Source organism: Corylus avellana, chromosome ca9 (genome assembly GCF_901000735.1).
Source record: "Corylus avellana chromosome ca9, CavTom2PMs-1.0".
NCBI classification, from domain to species: Eukaryota; Viridiplantae; Streptophyta; class Magnoliopsida; order Fagales; family Betulaceae; genus Corylus; species Corylus avellana.
The window spans coordinates 17,788,142-17,806,467 of NC_081549.1; the positions used below are offsets into that span (position 1 = coordinate 17,788,142).

Consider the following 18,326-nt stretch of genomic DNA (forward strand, 5'->3'; position numbering starts at 1 on the left):
TGATCTTTATAAAGTAAATTGGTAAATTCACCATTGAATTTAAATGAGATCTACATGAATTCGTAGTTCATTGAATTGGTGAAAATAAACGATTGAAAGATAATTGAGAGAATGATGAGCCGCCACCCACGAACTACAACTAACTTGGTAAACATAGAAACTAATCTAGTCACATTTATTTAATCCCTAGCTTTAAGATTAATCGATATAGGATTAATCTTAATAATCCCCAAAGCTTTTGCTAATCAATTAATGCAAATTTCATATAATATGTTTATGATTGCGTTAATAAACTTAAATAATATTTTTAGTACATAAAAAGTTACGCTAAACAAAAAAATAATCTGTTTTTTATTTTTAATAAACTGTTTCTAATAAGCACTTTTCAATTTTTTTTAGAGACAAAAGTTTTATTTTCAATTCCACACACCTTCTTAATCATTACATTATATTCAATGTCTTACGTGGGTGCTCACGTACTGGGATCCTTGATGCACACGTTTGCCTGCCTATGCAATTAATGGACACATAATTTGGTACTTACAGAAATTTTCTCCAAATTAATTCTGAGAAATTACTTTTTTATTTTATTTTTTATTTTTAATCAATTCTAATAAATATCAAGTATTCTCTAGCGGTCAAATTTACTTATCTTGGTAACACAAATTTTTATATTTATTTAAATCATTAGATGAAAGGAGTCTAACTGTCTAAGTTAGTCTAAATTAGTAAACTACTATTAAATTTAGTAGTTTAAAAGGCGCTTGGCACTATTTTACTTGACATTTAAAAGGCACATTAAATTTAGTCTAAGTTAGTAAACTACTATTAATGAGTTTAAGACTTTAATGCACATTTTAAATGTTTAGACACTTTGCATTATTTTACATGAGTTGAAGGATATTTCCTCCAGATTGGGTTAGAGAAAATTTCTGTCATTAATAAAATAAATGACTCAAATTTTAGAATATGGGAATCTCATATTTTATAAAATATGAGGCGATCCAAATCAGCAAGAGACATGTTTTCTTTAACATTTTTAATAATAATTTATTACCCTTTTATTAACCTATGAACTCAAACATGTTAGATGAGAGTATCTAATTAGTGTATTTTAGTCTCCAAGAGATAACTCAATCGGCTGGGACCACGCCTAATGAAACGGAGATCACTAGTTCGAATCCCTTTTCCCCGTCTTGTGCGGGCATGTCAAAAAAAAAAAAAAAAAAGTTAGTTTATTTTAGAGAGATAAAATTGTTTATTTCAAAATTTTTTCATGTTAGATGACATGTAACATTTATTAGAGTGGATTGAAGAAAATTTTCTCCAAGGAAAATTTGTGTCAAATGGTATTATTATTATTATCTTAAGAGTTGGATTAGCCATGGCTATTTTATTGCCACGTGTTGACGTATGATGTTGGGTTCTAGGAGACACAGAACAGGGAAAACTGTCGTTTGGTTTACGCAGTGGGGGGTTTGTCCTCATGATGAGTCTTATTCACTCACACGCTTACTTGGATTCACAATAGATTTCGCATTGGACTTGCTTTGCCGAGTGACCGAGTCTAACCGACCATCATGACTTTTTTTTTTTTTTTGTCAAACCATCAAGTCTGTCTGATTAGAGCATTTCCCAGAATCTCACATGGGTATACTTTTTTGTTTGCCATTCAATAATTGAAGTGGGGGCAGTTTCTACGGATTGAGGTACAAAATAATTCCAAAGAGAAAGGCTAAAAAACAACACTTTCTTTCTGTTCCCATTGAGTCGACTCGCCTGATTTTATCGAGTCAGATTTTCTTTTCTTTTCTTTTTTAACTAGAGTTGATGGCATGTGAAAATGTTGGTGGGATGATAGTGTAATTTTTAATATTATTCAGTTTCAAATATTCAACTGTTAGGCTGAATTAAGCTAGGTCAACTTAAAAATAATGAAAAAAAATGAGTTGGCCAACTGTGGAAAGAGTGGTCACACTCACATTTAAAGGAGTGGTTGGCCACCCAAGTGTGTAAGTCGCTTGGGTTTTCTCCGAAAATTCTTGAGTGGTTTAAAGAACGGTCACATTCCTCTCACCTTTAAGGGAATGATTGGCCCACCTAAGAGTGTAGGTCCTTGAGGGCTTGAGTCTGCTCGAGGGTTTATCGGTGGTTAAAAGAGGTTTTTCTAAGAGGTAAAACCGTGGTCTACCACTCCTTAAAAAAAGTGGCCAATTTCGTTAGGGACCGTCCATCAACACAAATACTTTACTTTTATTTTTTAAAGGTCTACATGGTCCAATCCAGTTACATTATGTCCCAAGAGTGTAGCTCGCTTGAGTCTTTTCCGAAGATTCTTGAGTGGTTTAAGGAGTGGTCACACTCCTCTCACCTTCAAGGAAGTAGTTGGCCACCCAAAGATGTAGGTCACTGAGGGCTTAAATCTTCTTTGAGAATTCATGGGTGATTTAAGGAGGTTTCTGTAAAGATAAAACCGTGGCCTATCGCTCCTCAAAAAAGTTGCCAATTTCAGCAAATGGTAGTCCATCAAGACAAATACTTTACTTTTTTTTTTTTTTGTCAGGTTTATATGGTCTAATACAGACTACCCAGTTACATTATGTCATATGAAAGTGAGAAATGACATGATGCTTTTTCTAGAAAGACCGTGTTTGGATAAGGATGTAGATGAATTTTCTTTACAATTGTAGTAAATTTTCTCGCCTCCATTCATATGGATTGTGACAACAAACATACTTCCACTCATTTATCAAGACAACCTTTTTTAAAAAAACAAAAAAAACAAAAAAAATCCAGAAAAGATGCTTTACTTCTGTGATAACCCGATAGGCCGATATTCATTCTTTTATTAGTAAATTAGTGATTTTCAAGGCACAAATCGGGAAGGGACAGGACCATAAGGGGAAAGACTAGTGCACATTTAGACAAATTGCAGATTAAGCATCAGTTTCCAAATTTAATCAGTTTCAAAGTCCCAAAACTTGTACAAATATAAAGATACCAAGACTTTCTTCCGTAGTCATCATTGTTTAACCTAGTTTCCATGCTCTAAAAAGGAACATCTGGTAAATTTATAATCAAAACTATGGAACTTTCAGAGAAAGTGAGGTTGATGATGATGACACTATTCGTTATGGATTGACATTTGACAATAAAAAGACAAACAAAAACCAAACTTCTGCAGAAGCATTTGTATAAGGGAAATTTTCTGTCAAATCCTGCCCCTCTTATCTATACCAAGTTAATGCACCATGGAAAGTTGAGACCATATTGAGCTTTCAACTTATCTTGTCAGATAGATGTCCTGCTGGAAGTTACTTTCTCCCTTGGAACTACTTTCCTCCTATTGAGCTGGAGCCTCAAAGACAACCATATATATGATACGACAAGTAGGAAGGTGAGCAGAAACCATCCAGGTCCAGATGTAAAAGATCTAAGAGCATGTTTGCCAAAGGACTGGATTGGACCGGACCCAAAGACTCAAAAAATTCATCTCAAAATCAACTCCAACATTCTTACTTTTTACATCACATTAATCACTTTTTATTATTATTCAAATAAAAAAAAATACTACAAAACAAATTTTATTTTATTTTATTTTTCACTTTTTTCATACAAAACATTCTTACTTTTTTTTCTCACATCAATCAAATCTACTATAGTTTCAGTCCACTCCCTTTTTCAAGTCCTTTGCCTAGAGGTCCATAAAAAAAATTGCTTAAAACTCAAAGGAGAAGAGCTCCATGTATGCTTCAATCGATTCTCAAGAAAATTATGACAGTAGCAATCATGTTGTCATGGAAAAGTTGAGGATGTTAGCCCTTTCAACTTTTCTTGTCGGGTAAATTATGACAATCACTCCCAAAATCTTATCCTAGCATAAGTACACATCTTCAAGCCAAGAAGTTTGCAGGAGTCCCAAAAGCAAACCTTATTTACTAAAAATTACAGGATATATAATCTTGATAGTTATGGACTTGATAATAAGGATACTGATAGTTTTTAACTAATTACAATAGCATTAATATCTTGACTTTTAATTCATAACCTCGTTGAGGTTGCCAAAAATGAGGCTTTTAGTTTGTAGCAGGAGCATAACCTTAATAAGAGCATGTGGAAGAGTAGATTGTGACTCTCAGGATTAAGTATGAGTGCCTGGCTCCTGGATTTGGAGTGATGTCTTTGACAAGCTTGCTTCCAACTCATCTAATTCATCCATTTCCAGTTCATCATCATCATCATCTTCGTCTTCAGCAACATCACCGGCATTTGTTAAGCTACTCGGTCCAACTCCAGCAGAATTATCATTGACCTGAAGTTGCATCCAATTAAACATGAGCTAAACAAGCGATGGTCATGTACAGCTAGTCCAATTAATTTCTGTAGCAGTCACATATTTTTCACCCCAAACAAAGAAGAATTACTGGAAAATTATCAATCACTGTTCCAGTTCCCTGGCTGGAGTTCACTACCAATAAGATCAAAACGTTTATTGCATGCTTCAACAGGCACATGAGAGAGTTCCTCTGAAATAACTAGTGCCGAAATAATACAATTACTAAATTTTGCAGACATCTTTTAAGGTTTACCTTCAATTCTAGTAAATGGATTGTTTTCAAAAAGCATTAATAATAGTTCCATAACCAAGATGTGACATAGATTTGATGAAAGGAGGACATTCCTCCAAAATCAGGCCACATTGGCACCTGTATGCCCATACTCATTTAGGCACACCATAATTTATCAATCCGTATATTTTTAGTTTTTTATTGGATAAATTAGGGGATTCTCCTCCCCCCCCCCAAAAGTATGGTTATAACCATTCCTCACTCAGCAGAGGATACCACTCATTTCGAAAAATTGAAAAAATCAGAACATGCACATGGCATTGAACAGCATGTACTTCCTCACACCAGTCATGTCACTGTCCAACACAGGCATGACTTCTTTGTTGTTCCAACAACAAGAACAGTGCTAAACAATCCTGCAAATGCAAACTCAGTTATGTTGTCACCAACGTTGGCTTCTCTAAAATAATGGAATTAGACATGAATGTATGAAATAATCAATGGATAGTCAAGTCTCACTAATTAGGAGCTATGATATTTGTAGTCTATGTGCATAGGACAGTAATATAGGACAAAAACCCCACTTTTCATGAATTTCGTTATGTTTGGTTACTTTTTAAAATGTGATTTTGTCATAGTAAATCCATTAAGAATCCTTGTTCATTAGGAATTAGGAGTGCTAGAGAGAAAAACAAATGAACCCAGAAAAATTTCCAAACTGACGTAGCAAAGGTTTTTAAATTAAAAAATACAATTCTCTCTCCCTTGTTTGCCACTGACGGTATGCAATTCTCTTTCCCTTGTCTGCCACTCACGGTTCGCCACTCATTTGTTTGGCTCCCTAGCACTTATCTTTATTAATAATAATTAGGAATTCTTATATCTTAAAGATTAGTAGTCCTTATTAAATTTTTACTAAGATTTCTAGTATTCTTAGGATTTGGATTTGTAGCCTATATAAAGGCATGCTTTGTGTTTCTAATCATTGTTGTTCATTAAATAAAATTTATTTTGAGAGATTCTCTTTTTTACTTGTAGATTCCATAGATTTTCCTGGTGGATTTTAGAACCTTTGGAGTTATCGTGCATAACACAGCTTATCTCACACCTTCCACTGCAATAATTGGTATCAGAGAGAAAAGTATGGCTAATTATAGAGCCAGAAAAAGATTTTCCCTCGATGGTACTTGTGGGAACAAAGTTTCAAAAATGGAGGTTGATGAACTAAAGCAGTAGATGGTAGAGATTCGCTTTATGCTCACTAGACTCATCGTTAACCGAGGTCTCACTACCAATAGGGTATGCGCTGGTGATGTAGCTCACGGCCTACCTGTTGATAGATCTATTTATCATCAACCCACCAATAGGTTTTGTGCCTGAGAAATTGCTCGTGGTCAGCCTATTGACAAACATATTCAATATCAAGCCATTTCATGCAATGTGAAGCAAGAAAATCAGGTTCTATCTCAACCATAGATCACATGTGACAAGGGATCTGATGATGAGGAACAAAGGGAGCATAGCCAAAGTGAAGGTAGTTTCTATAGAGAGAAGGGAGAATGAGAAAGAATTAAAGAAGATCAGGAAGAAATCATAGTCAAATAAGTTAAAGACATGATTCACCACAAGGATATTCTTGAGGTAATTTCATGGACACTATTCAGATTTGCAATACTATTAGAGTGTTAAATGAAATTCTTCAAAGAACAATTTTGGTGAACAATCCCTTATTTTCTTCAAAAGACGAGCATTGCAATATTTCTTGCAAAAAAGAAAAAGATAGTTATTTCCTAGTTAAGATGAATTTTTTGCACACTATTCAATTCAATTTTAATAAGACTGGTTATTATTTATCCAAAAAAAAAAAAAAAGTCGACACAACAAATTTCTAAGATTACAAGAATTGAAAATTCACAAATACTTGGGAAAAAGATTTAGTGATACATGACGATTATAGCATGTTGCTTGGTTCGTGTCTAAAGTTGAGGAAGATTTTTTGGGATCCAACTGGTAAGGTATGAGTTTTTACAAGGCTACATGATTATATGTTGATTTTGGTTAGAAGATAGAGAAAAAGAAGAAAAGCATAGAAGGTGTTAATTGGCACTCCAATAGATCAAGAGAGAGATACCTATCACAAAAAAAAAAAAAAAAAAGAAAAAAAGATCAAGAGAGAGATGATAAAACTCAAGGATGAGTTTTCGTGAAGTGGAGACTGATGAAGGTGTTAATTGGCATTCCAATAGATCAAGAGAGTGATAATAAAACTCAAGGATGAGTTTTCGTGAAGTGGAGACTGATGTAGGACAAAAGATCCACTTTTCATGAATTTTGTTATGTTTTGCTAGTCTTTTTAAAAGGTGCTTTTGTCATAATAAACCCATTAGGAATCCTTTGTTCATTAGAAATTAGGAGTCTTCATTTATAATAAGTAGGAATTCTTGTCCTTTAAGGATTAGAATTCCTAATTTAATTTCTATTAGGATTTCTAGTATTCTAAGGATTTGTAGCCCATAGAAAGGCATCCTTTGGTGTTTGTTTTCATTGAATAAAATTTCCTCTGAGAGTTTCTCTATTTTCTTGGTGGATTCCAGCCTTTTTTTTAATTTTTTAATTTTTTTTATGGATTCCATAACCTTTGGAGTTATCGCTTGTAACTCTATTTATCCCCCACTTCCAGATAGACATGAAACAATCTCTATGTTCTGCCGTTGAAATTGGTGACCATCAACTCCATATATGTAAGATTCAATGCTCAAAGCACCACAATAGACCAAGATCACCAAAGTGCAAACGCATAATTCTAATTTGGCTTTCAAAAATGTAACTAACCTGTTGCATCACACCATTGTAGAAATATATGAATGCATGTTTACATGTAAGAGCAGTGCTTTATAAATCAATAGTAGCAGACATTTATAAGCATCACATCAAAAGATTACAAGCAGTGCTTTATAAAGTGATGGTAGTAGAAATTTATAAGCATAGCATCAAAGGATCATACTTCATCCACCAGAGTAGCTTGTGAAGGCTGCAAGAGATCTAGGAGAAAGTAAAGGCTGAAAACTAATAAGTGAAAGCTTCACCTTTTTTTCAGTAACATCAGATCCTGACTCTCTTTGGTACTTCTCATATGCCTCAGCATCATCCACAAACAAGCTAGAATCTGATAGGAACAGCTCACGTCCACTGAAATGAAGGGAAAAGTACGACATGTTCAGCAAAAAAATCAAGCACATGACCACCCGCCATTTTGCCGGGTGGTATGTATCTCTTCAAATTTAGAGAGGGGAGGTACATGAGCGAGGATATACCTCATACGGTCATTCTTAGCCCTCTCTGCCTGCTGTGCAGCCAAGCCTGCATCTCTTTCTGCTATCTTTTTCTTCTTCCATTGCATAAACAACTCAGGAGTCATAGGAGTTGAAGTTGTTAATTTTGCACGCTAAAGCCAAAAAAAAAATATTTAGTTAGGTGATGATATCAGAAATGATGGTCATTGCAGAACCATAAAGACAATTGATAATCTGTAAGCTTCGGGCCCTTTTTTTTTTTTTTTTTGACAAACAATTAACCCCAAGGGGAGGGGGGGCGGCTTAGGCCTTTCTTTTTATGGCCAGAATAATATACTCACACTAGAATCCTATTGTTTCTATTGGGATGACATGGCTTGCTCCAGAAAATTATATAATCACCTGATTTTCAATCTCCTCCTCAATGGGTATCTTTTCTGCCTCTTCCTCTAACAGAGCTTTCATCTGAGATTTCAAAATATATCCAGGCGGAAGAGCATGCCTGTAATGGCAGTCTTTACCACCGTTTGGGCAGACCCAAAACCAACCATATTGCTTCTTCTCCACTGCTTCCAAAAAGTATTTACAGACCTGGAGGAGTGACCAGAAGTAAAAGAACATTCAATTTGAGCTCTTTAGAGCAAGTGTGATGTGAAGAGAATGTCATATGTTGTTGTGCAGACAGCCCTTATATTAACTAAAAGATGCCAAATCAGCTGAATGTATATCACCAATCTCACTCAAATTATGGCCATGAATCCAGTTAATCTTAGATGACAATGTCTTTGCTTGATATGAAAATTGCATTCATTTCCCTTTATTTCCATGAACTTTTTTCCACCAGTATGTGTCCCACATACACCAAACTGATGGGAAACAAAGTTGCCAATAATTATCCCAGCTTGTAGATCTAAATGTGATTGTTTAATGTTAAATTTGGGATTTCCTATAATGGTTCCCCCTTGCAGAGCTGCAATGAGATCCTATATACCTAAATTTGGAAAGGCCTACCAGCATGCTTTTAAATCTTTCCACAACTTGCTCAGGAAAAAAAAAAAACTTTTCCACAACTTTCTATCTATGGTTTTTTACTATGGTTCTTTGATGTTTTAAGATCTGAATTGTGAAAATTTCTCAATAGGATTCCTTCTAGGCTTGTCAATTGATTTTAAACAGTTTCATGCTTCCAAAATTTATATATTCATTTTAAAAACAAAAATTACATTTCCGACCTACTTCTGCCGGTTCCCTTTTCTTCTCATGGTATTGGCTAATTACTAGACATGTAGTAGAGAATCAAAAGAAATGTGTTTTGGTAACTAAACACATTCAACCCGCCCACCCCCAACCTCCCAAAAAAACAAAACGATGATCAATTTCCTTATTTCTCAAAGGTAACCAAAGTATGACCAAATTTGTTTTATGCTTAACAAGTCAGATACTTTTATCATGACAAACAATATCAACCCTTCATTTCTAAAGGGTACTACTATTTCCATAGATGCTTCTTTCACTTCTGTGCACTCAAGAATCCCAATGGATATGTGCATGCAAGAGCTAATATCTGGCAATAATACTTCCCAATCACCAATATTCCCCAGAAATTCCTAGTTTTCCTAATACTGTCGGTAGAAAAACTTGACATCAAGCACCAAAAATGAACAGGAAAATTGTGAAATGTCCATCACTCAGATTCAACAAACAAATTAGTTTACTCACCATATAAACAATATCACAAACAAAAAACTTACAATATCAGTTGGCTTGTTCTGCTTATACTCAGTTTTCTTTGATTCGACAACCTTCTCCAAAGTCTCTTGATCCCAGTCGTCCATTGTTTCTTTGAAAAGACAGATATCACATGATAGTCATAATGAATTAAACAAATCAAAGCCCATAATTGCATTTGCATAGACCAAACTTTATCAAACTAAAAGTAACAAAATCCAGTGACACCTGAAAATGATAAGATTCCTATTCAATACCTTGGTCTCGCTTATCGCTGTAAAGATCAATCTTTTCTCCCTTCCTCTGAACATTCAAATCATGTGAGAATTTGCATTTAAAACCTTTAGCACACTGACCCACTTTATAAAATTCACACAATATGGATTTGGGATCAACACCTGATCACATACCAGATTAGTACTTGATTGCATACAAGCCACAAAATGCGTATAACATAAACTTCATTTGTCAATGACATGCGTAAAAGAACCAAAGAATAAGATGATTACCAAGTGGCACTTTGGGCTGACTGACGGCAATCTTGAACAAATCATTCAGCTCCTTATCCTTGGCCTTCTCTTCCTCCTTCTTCTTCTGTTTAATTATAAAAGTCTTATTAGTACTAGGCCTAGCCAAGTAGAAATTTTTGTTATACAATGAAACTCTCAGATTCAGCGGCCAAATTTCTTTTCTTTGGGGAATCAATTGATAACACCTGTCCATTTGCTTCCCAACCAACAACTTACGACGAAAATGGAAACCAACAATCTATGTCGGATATTCATTTGCTCTAAATTTTTGTAGATTATATACGAGTTAAGTGGTGTTCTGTCTTGTCAAATCCTCAAAAAAAAAAAAAAAAGTAAACTAAAATTTAACGCCATTTTTGCTTGATTATTTCTGCTTAAATTGATCAACAACCTAGCGGAAAAAAAAAAAAAGTATAATTTTTGAAATTATATATCTAAAAAAACCTGACCGATCATAAATGTGATGTCGAAACTAATCAGAGAGCTAAAGATGTGAGCTTCTTAATTTTCTAAAAACAAAATGCATGGTAAATGGTACAATAAATCAATGAATTGAAAAAATAAAAAATAAATAAAAAATTGAGAGATAAATATGGAACCTTAGCAGCGGTCTTGGCAGGATCAGGCATGGGCTGCACCGTCTGCTTGAGGCTCTGGACATACTTCTGGACATTCTTGCTCTTGTTTTTGTTCTTGAGCCCGAAGGTCTTGTCCTCTACAATCTTCTGCTTCTTCGCCAAATCGCCCTTCGATTGCTGCTTCGGCGGCATCTCTTATCGGCATCAAAAACTCCCTTCTTCTTCTTCTTCTTTGAAAATTTAAGAGACCAAAAGTTGTAGCTGCGATGGGAAATCGATCTCACTATCCAGTATCCACGTTTGGAGGAGATGTACGGAAGTGGCCGGTTTGGGACTCGGACCTCTTCTTTGGTTGCGAACCGATACGTTCTAGAATCCAAATGTCCATTCCCGGATGTGCCCCTTATGCTTGTGGACGTGGACAACATATAACTACCAACTATCCGTGCATTAAAAAAAAAATATAGAAAAAATACAGTTTATTCTATAAAGTTTTAAGAGTTTTTTAATTTTAATTCCAAAGTTTAAAAATTGGCAATCTACTCCCTGAAGTATACCGTAATACCCATGTGTTGTAGTGTTAATTTCAGTAATTGGATATTTTATTTTTATATCAACATTGCCTTGTCTATTAAAAAAAAAAAAAAATACATTGATGAGTGGATAAAAATATAATTTGTACCATTATTCATTATCCAAAACAGAATTGTTGCATGTATTTGAGACATCGTTATTTTTTCAAGAGTATGTTACAAACTATATCAATATTCCACTATTATTGCACTATACTGACGTGACATTGTTAATTTACCAATATTATATGTTATCACTGACATGACACTACCTTATGCATCATTAAATGAAGCAAAACAGAATAATAATCATGATATTAACCTACCGTCAAATTCACATTTAAATGGATGAACAAACACTTCTTACCAATCAAAGCCCATTATTAATGCAACACTCTCAACCAGTTAATGTAATGCTCAAGCTTTTAATTAAGTCGTAAAGTGGATTTTAATTGAACAGAATATTCTCTAGTCCATTTAGATCGAATAGGAGCCGATCCTTTAAAGTGGAACGAGCTCCTCAATCGAGGATCCAAATTCAATTTTTTAACCTACTCACCAAAAAAAAAAAACTATTGACATATTTGGTAGGTTAAAAGAAATATTGTGACGGATATTAACTTACTCACAATTATTTATTTTAAGATTGTTCTATAAACTTATGTAATTATTAATTTATTTTAGTTTTAACCTACTCACAATAAATTTAATATTGAAATATCTCCAACACAAGCCTTTCAAAACCAATCCCAAATGCAGCTTCCGAAACCCATATAAACCCCATAACACACTCTCTCTCACGCACCCACCAAACGGTTGGCCAAGAATGAGAGAGTTCGTCATCCTTGGCTCCTCCTCCTCCATTGCCACTCCTTCCCACCACCACCATCACCACCACCACCACCACCATTCCAGCAAGCCCTACAGATCCTCACTTCCCAATCCCGCCAAACTGTCTCCCTCCAAACCACCAATCCCAAGCCTTCTTCATTCTCCTTCCCCTCTCCGCTCCACCCCCGACAGAATCCACCTTAACTACTATGCTCACCTTGCCTCCAAGCTCGCCGGGGACGGGAAGCTCGAAGACTTTGCGATGATTGTGGAGAGTGTGATTCTTTCAGGGGCAAATACCGCCAAGTTTGGCGCTGCGTTGAGCGCGGAGCTTGTGGCGAAGGGGATTTCGACGGCTCTTCGAGAAGGGAATGTTCGGACTGTGACTCAGGTTTTGAGGAAACTCGGGAAGATTCGGCTTGGTCAGTTGAAGCTGGCCGACGGGCCTGCCATGGAGTTGCTGGGCGTAGAGTGCCGCCGCATTGTAAAATGTGGGGAAGTCGAGGAAGTTGTTGACTTGATGGAGGTTCTTGCAGGTGATTATATGGGTTTGCGTTAACTATCTCCAATTTGGTAGCTTCTTGTGTGATTGAAATTCATGTAGTATAAGAAATTTTCAAATTATTAGATTAATAGTAAAGAGTTCTTTTTTTTTTTTTTTTTCGTTTATACTACGGCTACATTTGTATAAACTGGAATTATTGACTGCAGGACTCTTGGTTGTGTGCTTGGTCTACTTAGTTTTATATGTATTAAGTTTTTGGAAAAAGAATCGTTGAAAGTATTTAAATTTGAGTTGTTGTAATGTCATCATTCTTGATTCAAAGAACTAAATTACTGCCATGTGAAAGGGGCTTAATTAGCTGCGAAGGGGGAAAAATTAAGAGTTTCTCATATTTTAATCATGCTTAAAACGTAGAAGATTTGACGTGTGTTAACTTTTTGTCATGATTGGGATTTTGTGCATGGGATAACAGATGATTACTTGATATAGGTTTTCGTTTCTCAATCAAAGGACTACTGAAGGATTCTGACGTGATTAGAGTGTGCGTTGATCAACGTAACCCAGAATTGGCAATAAGGTATGATTCACTTCTATTATGGATTGGTCTTTGTAAGGTTCAAGTTTTCTCTTTTATTTTATATACATCAGTGAGACATCTTTCCAGATGAGTATTGTTAAAATATGCTGTCTTTTAGAATGCAAGTTTTCCTTTGTAAATGGCACAATCTCGACTATAGCTTCACTGGCTGCGGTGGCACATTCAATGTATGTTCATTTTTTGTTACCTTTGTCACTACTTATGCGACAGTATCATGCTTTGCAGGTATGCTTGTATTCTTCCACATTCACATATATTATTCTGTACCATTATACATGAATTTGGAAAGAAAGGGGACCTGGTGTCTGCATTGACAACATATGAAGCATCCAAGCAAAACTTGAGTGCTCCCAACATGTATGTCTTCCGCACAATAATAGACGTCTGTGGTCTCTGTGGTGACTACATGAAATCTAGGTACATATATGAGGTACTTTCTCTGACTGCTTTATATATTGTTTAGTAACTTATTTCTGAATGCTTTTGTTTGGTTTGGGAAATTTAACCTATCTGAATATCGTTTTGATTGAAAAGCAGCATGTGCATCACTTTTGTGTTAGAACATGTAGACTATGAAGTATAAACTTGAGCACATTGCCAAAGTTGATTTAACCTGCAGAATCTAAGTTAAATCTAGTTTACCTTTTTTTTCTTTTTGGTCTTTTTGGTGTTGAAGGTTCATAACAATCGTGTTTTCATAATTCTTTTGGAATCGTTTTAGGACAATTAGAGATTTTATGCTGCCGTTGAGTATTGGGCTTTCATTTGTATGGGTTTTGCAGCAGGACTTACTCAACCAAAAGATCACCCCAAATATTTATGTTTTCAACAGTCTCATGAACGTCAACGCCCATGATTTGAGCTACATATTGCATGTATACAAGAACATGCAAGTAAGTCTCTCTCTCTCTCTCTCTCTCCTCACAAACATGAAGTTTGTCCCTTTGCTGGGTTCCATTGACAATTAATTTTCTGGATTTTCCATGTACAATTGTATTTGACCACCAATCAGAGTGAATAATCTCTGCATGCTTAATTAGATATTCATAATAATTGAACTCCAAATGGTCAGTATGCTTACTGTGCTGCATCCCTTGCCTTTTTCCTTCTCCCTGTCTTATTTTTAGAAAAATTGATCGGTTGCATTAGGTGTTGAGCTCATAGCGTCGCTATTCTTTTCCTTTTTTGATAAAAACAATAAGAAATGATGCATTGATTTGTTAGCCAGTATACTTGATAGGTTAATTAACACTATCTATTGCTTTTATTAATGTTTATTCAGCTCAGCAAAAAACAGTACAAGCTCATAAACCTTTATTTTCTATATATTCAGAATCTTGGTGTCATGGCGGATTTGGCATCTTACAATATCCTTTTGAAGGCATGCTGTCTTGCTGGCAGAGTTGATTTGGCGCAAGATATTTATAGGGAAGTACAGCATTTGGAATTGTCGGGAATGTTGAAATTGGATGTTTTCACTTACAGCACCATTGTAAAGGTAACTCACTGTATATGGACATTACTCTCAATATCTGCATCCTCATAATTTCATTGCTTGTGAATAGACCGTAGATTTTCTTTTTCATTTTTCTTGGGGAAGTGGAATATGGTTATTTGAGACTCTTGCAAAAACTTTTTGACATCGTCATGGTCTATGTATCAATTTCCAGGTCTTTGCAGATGCAAAATTGTGGCAAATGGCACTGCACATCAAAGATGATATGCTGTCAGCCGGTGTGACTCCCAACATTGTTGCATGGGCATCATTGATCAATGCCTGTGCCAATGCAGGTCTTGTAGAGCATTCAATTCAGTTGTTTGAAGAAATGCTGCAGGCTGGCTGTGAACCCAATACACAGTGTTGCAACATCCTTTTACATGCTTGTGTTGAGGCTTGCCAGTATGACAGGGCCTTCCGGCTTTTCCAATCCTGGAAGGGAAGTAGAGTCATGGAGACTACTAGTGGAGATCGTAGTAAGAATATATATGGGAATTTAACTTCAGAGAATGCGGGCGAAGAATGCAGTACTAGCATGGCAAATTGCGTATCTAATTCACATCACTTAAACTTTACTAAGAAGTTTCCCTTTACACCCTCAACTGCCACATATAATATTCTGATGAAGGCGTGTGGTACTGATTACTACCATGCAAAAGCTTTGATGGATGAGATGAGAGCAGTCGGTCTTTCCCCTAATCAGATAAGCTGGTCAATTTTGATTGATATATTTGGAGGCTTAAGAAATGTAGAAGGTGCCATACAGGTAGTGTACAAATTAATCTTGATCTACTTCATCTTTTCTCTTCCTTTTTGCATAATTTTTCATAATGTGCTTAATTAGCTGATTATCTTACACTAGAATTATTCTTGATGCTGGTGAGAACTTGAGTGAAGATACCAATAAAAAAACCTTAGCCCTTCCCTTTTAATTTTTTGGTCTTCATTCATGTCCTTTTCATTAGGATCTAAGTTCTCTGATAACTACTTTTTCTTTCAGTGCAGATTTTGAGAAACATGTTTGGTGCTGGAATTCAACCAGATGTTATTACATATACAACAGCCATCAAGGTTACATCTTTCTTCCTACACTAGTTTGGTTATTGTAAAATGGTTGTCCTGTCATGACCACTTAATAAGATGCCTTTTTTTTTTTTTTCTATTTTTTTTTTAAATTATTATTATCTCAAATCTGTTGGACCTGGATTTTTATGCATTGTGCCCTTTGGTTTATAGGTTTGTGTGGAAAGTGAAAATTTGAAGGTAGCATTTTCATTATTTGAGCAAATGAAAAAGTATCAGATACGTCCAAATTTGGTAAGTGCTTAGAGTTGATATGCTCCTGTTCTTTATGCATGAGTGTGAATTTTACGACGTACTGTTGCAAAGCAGTTGAGGGAAGATCCTTGTCGCCTGCCCTCTAGAAGAGGCTGGTCTAAGACGTGACCTGACAAAAGGATTTTGTGTTTTCTGTATATGGTTCTGCATGGTATTGTAATGAAATTGTAATCAAAATTATGGCAGTTTCATATTGCACGCTAGATACAGTTTAGCGTATAATCATTGCGAATGGCATTCTGAAAACTGTGACTCACCATATATAACTCGTTTAAATTGTTTCTTTTCAGGTGACTTATAATACCCTTCTAAGGGCCCGCACCAGATATGGTTCCTTACATGAAGTACAGCAATGCCTGTCTATATATCAAGATATGCGCAAAGCAGGGTATGTTACTATAAAGTGATTGTATAAATATTTGTTGCATTCTTATTACCTTTTTCCTGATAACTATGAATATGTTCTGCTATCCTTAATTTACCAATTAATTATATTGCTTCATTATGGTTTATCAGTTCTTTGGGTATCTCATCACTGGAAGTGAAACTTATCAGATTACTAATATTCATAAATGCCACTTTGTGCTCTTCATTAGGGATATTTATCTAATCTAACCATTAACGATTGTTGTCCCTCTACCATCTTGCATAATCTGATTGTCTGATGAGTTGCAAGTTTCTATGAAAAGTTATATACACTCCATGGCAAAGCACCTCAGACTCATTTAGATAAAATTGGGCCAAATTTTGTCATTTCCAATTAGATAGGATTGAAGAGTGCATTATGTTTTGTAACTTGTAAGACTGGGGTAATAAGATTATATTCTATATATTTCCATTAATTTTGTCTTTGCTAAACCTTATTTTATTCATATATGCACAGCCACATACAAGTAATGTTCTTACATATTCTAAAAAGCATTTGTATCCAAGGTCATGGATAGAATAGAGAATAATCAGAGTTTCCTGGCATTGCCCTTTGTGATCAGGGGAAAGATAATTATATATTAGTTGAATATACTCTTCCTTCTGTTAATCAAGCATGCTAATGTAGGTACAAATCTAATGATTATTATCTCGAGGCGCTCATTGAGGAATGGTGTGAAGGAGTAATACAAAACAACAATCAGAACCAAGGAGAGTGCAGCTCCTGCAATAAGACCAACTTAGGGAGAACTGAAAGTCTACTTCTAGAAAAAATTGCAACACACTTGCAAAAAAGTAATGCTGAAAGACTATCCATTGACCTTCAAGGGCTTACAAAGGTATGGATACTTTTGATATTGGGATTAAGCCTCAATTGTGTTTTACTGGTTTTAAGGAGAGGATAACTAGCTTGATACTTGCTTGCCTAGATTGCAGTTTAAATTTAATTACCATTTCTGCTTTTGTTTGTACTCTTTCAGAAATTTTCATCTCACAATTCTCAAGCTTTTTCTCATTAACTTTATGCAATATGTGTCCAACAGGTTGAAGCTCGGATTGTTGTTCTTGCAGTTCTACGAATGATCAAAGAGAACTACTATACTCATGGTATGAAAGAATCTCTTTCAATGACATCTGCAGGAAACTGTCTTGCACAGTCCATTTAAGTTAATTCACAATTATTTATATAGCTGTCAATAGTCAAAATCAGGTTAAGCATACAAGTAAATTGAGATAAAGGAGTTAATTGAATCTAAAACCCAAAAATGGGTACGAATTTTAAAGGCTGATGTTTGAATGATTCATGGTTGCAGGATATTCAGTAAAAGATGATATCTTGATCGTTTTAGGAATCCGTAAAGTAGTAGATAGAGATCCAAGAAAACAGAATTTAGAGGTGAAAAATGCAATGATTAAACTTCTGCGGGATGAATTGGGCCTTGAGGTTCTTTCAGTAGGACCTAGAAATGCACTTCATGAATCGGATTTAAACTTGGAAGAATCCAGAGAGTTGGATTGTTCTACTAGAAGACCTGCGGTTGTACAGAGGTTAAAGGTCACAAGGAAATCATTGCATCATTGGTTGCAGAGAAGAGTAGGTGCCATCAGAACATGACTATTTCTGTATGTAAAACCACTTTAGGAGTTTGTGCATGATATCAGATGTGCTAAATTCTCAACATTTTGCATTCAAAGCAGAAGAAAGTGGCGATTTGTAAGCCAGATGGTGTCACTTGTAAGTAGCACAATAATTGTATGTAATTTTTTCCCAAATTATTATATAAAACAACTCTTTTGCTCATATGGTCCTCTTGCTTCTTTTGATATTGAAACCAATACAAGTGCAAACCGAAAGGATACA

General features: G+C 35.3%; 2 protein-coding genes across 3 annotated transcripts; one reads left to right on the forward strand and one right to left on the reverse strand.

Moving 5' to 3' along the window:
• Positions 1 to 3,792: 3,792 nt before the first annotated feature.
• On the reverse strand, positions 3,793 to 11,072 carry LOC132192078 (zinc finger CCCH domain-containing protein 11-like). The gene is made up of 8 exons (XM_059607283.1): positions 10,719 to 11,072; positions 10,099 to 10,183; positions 9,847 to 9,987; positions 9,613 to 9,701; positions 8,264 to 8,452; positions 7,883 to 8,013; positions 7,655 to 7,757; positions 3,793 to 4,312 (listed from the first exon to the last, which is right to left on the reverse strand). The coding sequence occupies exons 1-8, from the start codon at positions 10,887 to 10,889 to the stop codon at positions 4,142 to 4,144; spliced, it is 1,080 nt and encodes a 359-aa protein (XP_059463266.1). The 5' UTR covers positions 10,890 to 11,072; the 3' UTR covers positions 3,793 to 4,141.
• A 981-nt stretch (positions 11,073 to 12,053) lies between these two features.
• LOC132191528 (pentatricopeptide repeat-containing protein At5g02830, chloroplastic) lies at positions 12,054 to 18,266 on the forward strand. 2 transcript variants are annotated; one of them, XM_059606598.1, is made up of 12 exons: positions 12,054 to 12,636; positions 13,095 to 13,182; positions 13,429 to 13,633; positions 13,986 to 14,096; positions 14,537 to 14,701; positions 14,874 to 15,467; positions 15,707 to 15,772; positions 15,938 to 16,018; positions 16,330 to 16,427; positions 17,094 to 17,304; positions 17,509 to 17,572; positions 17,779 to 18,266. In XM_059606598.1, the coding sequence occupies exons 1-12, from the start codon at positions 12,096 to 12,098 to the stop codon at positions 18,078 to 18,080; spliced, it is 2,526 nt and encodes an 841-aa protein (XP_059462581.1). In that variant the 5' UTR covers positions 12,054 to 12,095; the 3' UTR covers positions 18,081 to 18,266. The 2 variants fall into 2 exon arrangements, with proteins under 2 accessions (XP_059462581.1, XP_059462582.1); XM_059606599.1 differs by having other exon boundaries at positions 13,989 to 14,096.
• Positions 18,267 to 18,326: the final 60 nt, after the last annotated feature.